This window comes from Sinocyclocheilus grahami, unplaced genomic scaffold, assembly GCF_001515645.1.
Source record: "Sinocyclocheilus grahami isolate Dianchi unplaced genomic scaffold, SAMN03320097.WGS_v1.1 scaffold698.1, whole genome shotgun sequence".
Lineage (NCBI taxonomy): Eukaryota > Metazoa > Chordata > Actinopteri > Cypriniformes > Cyprinidae > Sinocyclocheilus > Sinocyclocheilus grahami.
The window spans coordinates 685113-692764 of record NW_015505877.1 but is presented as its reverse complement, the minus strand read 5'-3'; the positions used below and the strand labels follow the sequence as shown (position 1 = coordinate 692764).

The 7652-nt window shown below is 39.4% G+C and overlaps 1 protein-coding gene across 1 annotated transcript in view; it reads right to left on the bottom strand.

The window, feature by feature from the left end:
- Window positions 1-752: 752 nt before the first annotated feature.
- LOC107559783 (synapse differentiation-inducing gene protein 1-like) overlaps window positions 753-7652 on the bottom strand; it is a 28952-nt gene continuing 22052 nt past the window's right edge. Inside the window, exon 4 of the mRNA XM_016243736.1 lies at window positions 753-1507. Coding sequence (XP_016099222.1) covers window positions 1349-1507 — 159 coding nt within the window. The 3' untranslated portion in view covers window positions 753-1348. The remainder of the gene's footprint in view (window positions 1508-7652) is intronic.

Genomic DNA, 7652 nt, shown 5'->3' with positions numbered 1-7652 from the left:
GAACTCCCTGCTCGTCCTGTCACGGCTATAGAGGCCGATTGCGAACTCCCTGCTCGTCCTGTCACAGCTATAGAGGCCGTCGGGGAATCCTCATCCTGTCCTGTCATGGCTAATGAGGTCATTTGTGAACTTTTGTTCTGTCCCGACCCAACCAAGGAGGCTTCCTCTGAACACTCAGCCTTATCTATCAACCCCAATGTTCTGTCTGTGTCTGCTTTCTCGTTGTTACAGTCTCCGCCATGGTCTCCTGATCGGTGTGGTTCACCGGGGGGGTTTCCTGTTCCTTCTGCTCCGCCGTGGTGGTCTGTCTGGCTCTGGTGGTCCTCTGCTCCACCGTGGTGGTCTTCTGCTCGGCCTTGTTGGTCTTCTGTCCCGCCGTGGTGGTCTGCTGTCTGGCCCTGTCTCTCTGCTCCGCTGGTCCTGTCTCAGTTCCCGGTCTCTCCACTTCCATGAATGAATGATTCAATGAATCACTCATTAAGACAGGGATTGACTGGCGGTTTTAGTGTCATATTTATCCATGATAGGCCTAAACCAGCCAAGGTGCTAGCACAAAAACACACTCAGCCAAATATCGTTAAATTATCATTAAAATGATCCTAAAAAATATTGCTCACCTCTACATCATGTATGTCTAAAAAATTGAAGTTTGTCAGGTAAAGCATGACCTTTTTGATGCAATTCAATCATTCTGCTCTTTCATTCCAACAGTTACTTCTGTTTGGAGGCTTATTTAGTAAATATGTAGTTTATACGTAGAGTTGGTGCAATTCAAAAATATTTAATAGTGCCTAAGTTGTAATTTAATGCGCTTTAACATCAAAATTAGGCAATGTAACTTGCGCACAGCTGGTGCAACCGGCCCCTGATTTCATCCATTGGAAATTGCCTGGATTGGCCATCCATCTGATGACAAAAAGGAAAGTTGTGCAGTGGCAGAGCAAATAAATCCATTTTGGTGAATAATTTTTTTGGAAAAACGTGCACAATATGGAAGAACTATTTTTAAGAACATGCATTAAGAAAATAAATCAGGCCCATTTTGATTTCATATCGACTTTAACTTGGCCAAAATCTTGTGTGTAGTTGCACTTGCACAAACACTGAGCGCAAAGAAAAAAACAATAGTGGTGGCGGCACGTTCACATGAAAACGCAGAAAAGTGATCAAGACAGTTTACACAAACAATGATCTTCCCAACGAAATGGAAACGACTTTTAAAAGTGCAGGAGTGGAACACATTGCTGGTGAGTCCTGTATCGTGACCATTGGGTGTTTTCCCAAAAAGCTGATCCCAAAATTAACCAGTCTTTATCCGACCGTGAGAGTGGTTTTGGGCATGGGAAGGCTACAAGTGATTGTTTTTGGAGAGGTATGCGATAAGGGCCACAGCCACACCCACGTAGATGCCAGTCCCGATGGTGATGGACAGTACGGCGAGGAAGAGCGCACGTCTGGAGCTGGAGCTGGCGTGGTGAAAGTCTCCTTTAGTCACCGCTTTGTTAGTCTGTGTGAGAGAGGGAGAACAAAGACAGAAATAGCACATGTTTTGAAAACGTTTGGAGTGTGAATGAGCTATGATCGCATAAGAGAGATGCAGAGAGAAAGAAAGCAGAGAAATTATTAATTGGCCGCTCTCCAGCTGCTGACTGACAGATCTGGTAAAGTGCATAAATAATAAGTGCTGCATGACTCAGAGCTCTCCTGCGGGGACCCGCAGCCTTTGAAGTCCAGGAAATGTTGCCAAGATTAAGGACAGATATTTCTGATGAATTCATTTACATCTCAGCACCCCGCTGCCTCGTTGTTTTCCTTCCCTGATCGCTTACAGATACTCCTTTCTGACCGCTATGAGATATTTTGCCATCTATTATCTTGATTTATTACATAATGGTGATAATTGCTTGGGGAGAAAAGCTGGACTGTCTGTCTGTAGGCTTGTGTCTTTCATCTTTGCCAACATCCATCAAACGGGTCGGCCCACAATAACCTGATAATGCTAATCAGGTCATATTGAAATTGCCCTCACATTTAACAGCCGATCATAATTCAACTACTTCAGACCGACTGCATCACGAGGTAGGAACAAAACAAAATGATTCTAGTCATGCTCAACCTAGATTTCCCTCAGATGTGCATTTCTTTTCATCCGGATGATAACAGACTAGTGTGCGTCAGACTTAACTTCTTGAGCAATATGAGCTACAGTAGCTCGTCTGTCGGATCAGACAACGCAGGCCATGCCTTCGCCACTGTTCCTTCCTTGGACCACTTTTGATAGATACTGACCACTGCAGACTGGGAACACCCCACAAGTCATCTACCCATCACAATTTGGCACTTGTCAAACTCGCTTAAATCCTTATACTTGCCCATTTTTCAACTTAGAGGACAAACTATTCACTTCACCTGTCAGTGGTCATAATGTTATGCCTGATCAGTGTATATCTAGATAAAAAAATATTTTATTATGTTGTGTTTTCATATTGGCACACAAAAATGATGAAATATCACTTTTCCTTGTTTAATTGGTACACAAAGTTTCATTGTCTTAGTTCTCACATTAAATAGCACCTCTCTGTGCCATTTTAGAACAGATACATACTGTATATACTATCATTCAAAAGTTTTTTATATTTTTGAAAGACGTTTCCTATGCTCACCAAGGCTGCATTTATTTGCTGAAAAATGCATTAAAAACAGCAATATTTTGAAATATTATTACAATTTGAAATGACAATTTTCTATTTTAATATTCGTCTGTCGGATCAGACAACGCAGGCCATGCCTTCGCCACTGTTCCTTCCTTGGACCACTTTTGATAGATACTGACCACTGCAGACTGGGAACACCCCACAAGTCATCTACCCATCACAATTTGGCACTTGTCAAACTCGCTTAAATCCTTATACTTGCCCATTTTTCAACTTAGAGGACAAACTATTCACTTCACCTGTCAGTGGTCATAATGTTATGCCTGATCAGTGTATATCTAGATAAAAAAATATTTTATTATGTTGTGTTTTCATATTGGCACACAAAAATGATGAAATATCACTTTTCCTATGCTCACCAAGGCTGCATTTATTTGCTGAAAAATGCATTAAAAACAGCAATATTTTGAAATATTATTACAATTTGAAATGACAATTTTCTATTTTAATATATTTTAAAATGTAATTTATTTCTGTGCTGCAAAGCTGAATTTTCAGCATCATTACTCCAGTCTTCAGTGTCACACGATCCTTCAGAAATCATTTTAATCTGCTGATTTTCTGCTCAAGAAACATTTCTTATTATTATCAATGATGAAAACAGTTGTACTGCCTTATGTTTTTGTGGAAACCGTGATACATTTTTTTCAAGATGTAAAAGTCTTTTCTGTCACTTTTGATCAGTTTAATGCATCCTTGCTGAACAAACGTATCAATTACTTTAAAAAAAAATACATTACTGACACTTAACTTTTTATCGGTAGTGTAAATATCAAAAATAAATGTAGAAAAAGGTGATCAGATATTTACACAAATGATGATTTTCCAAATCATATGGGAAAATCATAACTTGTGCATGTCCTATTTCCTATAACATGCAGTAATGCACAAGGAACATGCATTAAGAAAGTAAATGGTCGGTTTTTCATGTCAGGCCAAGGCCATGTTTTTGAGCTGATACAGTAAAAGAAGAAGATAAAGTGAGAGGAGAGTAGGTCTACTGGACAGGAACTGAGATACTGTTCTCAGGGCTGTTTACACAGAATTCACAGGCGTAATGAGCTCAAGAGACAGTTTCTAGTGTCTGGAAGATCCACTAGTTTCCTGCGAAAGTGGTCATTGACAGGGCAGCTGTAAAATGTATGCACTCTGCATACTTCTGGGTCTCTTGAGAGTACTGCAAGATGTCAGCACTCCCCACAGCATGGCAACATGCTGCAGTCAGGCATGGGAGTATATTAATGGCATGGAAATAACACAATGGTCAAAGAAAGAAATTAAAATATGAGGTTTAATTGGTGAGAAACTGCAATTTTCTGAGCTTAAGATCTGTAAACCCTCCCTTCCATAAGCCTACTCTGCTCTGATTGGTCAGCTGGCCAAGACTGTTGTGATTGATCTTTCCGTATACAATGCGTGTCAGAAACGAAAAGGCCATTACCATAATTTATTTTTTGCTCCGGAGGGTTACTTGTAAAAAAAGATGCTATAAGGTTACAAAAATGGCATCGATATTACCTTATCAATTCGAGCCCGAGTTCGAGGACTATACCGATGCAGTCGCTCAACCGGAAACTCCATCGCAAGCATGACTTGATCAGGACGTTTCTCAGTGGTAAGGTTAAAACCTGTATGTGGTACATCTTCTTTTGAGAGACAATATCTTTATTTATCATGCACTTTTTTGATTAACAACTTTGCAGACTGTTTACACTGAAGGATAGCTACATAACAAACTGCAAAAGAGATATTTTTCGACAACCCATATGACCTGCTCTTTAAACCATCTCTTCCAAGTCCATAATAGATCATAATGATTCCTCCAGTCAAAAAAAAAAAACATTTGGAAATCCATCAAAATTCACTCACATATTAGTTTAGAACTGTTTTGGACTGTTTTTGCTTGCAAACAGTGCTTGATTTGTGCATATTTCTCTCCTGATTCAGATGAGACCATTTTTTCACTGGCGAAAGCAATATTATGGATAGAAGATTTTAACCTGAAGCAACGGTTCATAGGTAAAAAATGTCTCAATGATGGATTTGTTTCTTACAAACACGCAGCATTTCACTTCACAAGACATTATCTGGTGGACTAGAGCTGTGTGCATTACTTGTGGATTATTGTGATGTTTTTATCAGCTGTTTGGTCTCTCATTCTGACGGCACCCATTCACTGCAGAGCATCCACTGGTGAGCAAGTGATGGAATGCTACATTTCTCCAAATCTGTTCTCGTGAAGAAACAAACTCATCTACATCTTAGATGGCCTGAAGATGAGTACATTTTTAGCAAATTTTCATTTTGGGAGTGTCTTTCTTAATTTGTGATCTTTTACACAGCTCAGGTATTCTGCTGGTTTGTAGTCTCTTTTCAGGTCTAAATACAGCTCCATCTTCTTTTGTAATTTAGTGGCATCTTTCCAATAAGCAATGTGATTGTGTTTTTGTAGCTGTGTGATGTGGTTGGGCCGGATTGTGCTGTGCTGGTTTGGGTGTAGTTTGAGCACCAGCTGTAAAAGGGCACTCTTCTGCAGGTTCTGCTCTTGCCACTGCAGGGCTTCAGTCTGGTAAGAGCTCGCGTCACTGCATCTCAGGTGCTAGTGGAATTTCACAGCTCTCTTTTGAATATTAATTAATAATGGGTATTGTCCTAATTCAGCTCTGCACGAGTTGTTTGGTGTTGCTCTGTTAACTTTTAAGATGCTTTTACAAATTTGGGTATGCATTATATCAATTTCTTCTTTTTCCCATTTGGAGAAATCTTGGGTTTTTAGGGGTCCCCATATCTCACTGCCATAAAGAACGATTGGTTCGATTATTGCTTTTAGGACTTTTAGCCAGGTTTGAATTGGAATTTCAAATTGAATTGTATTTTTGATCATGTAGAAGACTCTCAGTGCCTTTGCTTTCAGTTCATTCACAGCCAGATTGAAGTTCCCTGTTGAGCTGATTTTTAGTCCCAGATAGCTGTATTCATGGGTGTGTTGGAGCTGTATTCATGGGTGGTTTCCCGCTCTGAGAGTGTGTTTATTTTCCTTACACCTGGGTCTCTTTTGAAAAATCATTATTTTAGTTTTTGCTAGATTGATTTTAAGAGCCCATGTTTGACTGAATGTCTCTATGATGTCGAGGAGCTGTTGTAGTCCCTCTTTTGTTTTTGACAGAATGACTAAATCATCTGCATAGAGGAGACATTTGATTTCTGATTCAGTTAGGGTTGGGCCGGGGGCAGTCGAATTGTTTAATTCTTTGGCTAATTCATTTATATAAATGTTAAACAGAGTGGGGCTTAATGGGCAACCTTGTCTAACTCCTCATTGTTGAGAGAAAAATTCTGTTAGATTATTCCCTATTTTTACAGCACATGTATTGTTTTTATACATGGTGCTGATTAAATCAAAAGTTTTCCCTCCAATCCCATTTTCCAGTAGTTTTAGAAAGAGTCCTTCATGCCAGATTGAATCAAAAGCTTTTTCAAAGTCGATAAAGCAAGCAAAGATTTTGGTTTTGTTTTGGTGTACATGTTTATCAATGATAGTGTGGAGGGTATAAATGTGGTCAGATGTTCTGTGTTTGGGCAGGAATCCAATATGACTTTTTTCCAAGATTTTGTGGGTTTTGAGAAAGTTTTGTAATCTTGTGTTAATAATCGAACAGAATATTTTCCCCAGGTTGCTATTGACACATATGCCTCTGTAATTGCTTGGATCGAACTTGTCTCCTTGTTTAAAGATGGGTGTAATTAGGCCTTGATTCCAGGTGTCTGGAAAATATCCTACACTCAAAATTATTTTGAATAATTTGGTTATTGCAGTTTTGAATATTTATAATTTGTGTGTTTGATCATTTCATTTAATATTCCGTCGATGCCACATGCTTTGTTGGGTTTTAGTGCATGTAGTCTGTATGTTAGCTCATTTACTGTGACTGGGAAATCCAGGGGATTCTGATTGTTTTTAATTTTTAACTTTCAGGATTTCTAGTTTGGTTTTTATTTCATTTCGAGCAGGATTTGTTTCAGTTGTTTTGTACAGATTTTCAAAGTGTGTCCTCCATATGTTCTCATTTTGAATGGCCAATTCTTCCTTTTGTGGTCTATAGAGAATGTTCCAACTGTTCCCAAAGTTATTGGTATTTATTGATACCTCCATTGTTTGAAATAATTGTTCTGTATGCTCTTCCTTTTTTGCTTTTAGAGTTTGTTTGTACACTTTAAGAGCTTCATGATATAGAAGACGGAGTTCTTGGTTGTCAGGATCTCTGTGTTTTTTATTTGAAAGGTCGTTCTAATTCTTTTACACTCATCGTCAAACCACTTTTCATTGGTGTTTTTTGGTTTTCTTTTTGATGATTTTTTTCAAATTGCACATGGATGCTGATTGGTGGAATATATCTGTAATGTCCTTTAGTGCCAGATTTATGCCTACTTTATTTTGTGGATGTGTTAATTATAAATTTGTCCAATAGTAATTTGATAGTTTGACTTTCTATTGCACTTTGATAGTTCCCTTTCAAGGGAACTTCGAACTGCGGCCTCTAGGGGTCGCTATGGGGAACGCCTCGTCGTGAACCGTGTCTGAAGTATACATTGAAAAAACAACATGTTGGCCGACGACACCCCATGACATCACTACCGGTGCGACTATAGTATAAATAGGCGCCGGGAGAACATGTCATTCTCTTCTTCGTCTTCATTGACTGTTTTGTTTGAAGCGTGCATTTGAACGTGGTAAGAGCGATCTACTATCTATTATTATGGCGAGCACTAGCAGAGCGTTTAGAGGGTGTGTGCATCCGTGTCGTCGCTATTTGACACCTGATAACACACACGCTCTCTGCGTTTTGTGTTTGGGCGAGGAGCACGGACGCGACGTCCTTGAGGGGGTGATTTGCGTGCATTGTGAGCGTTTTTCGATGAAAAAGCTCCGCTCTCGTT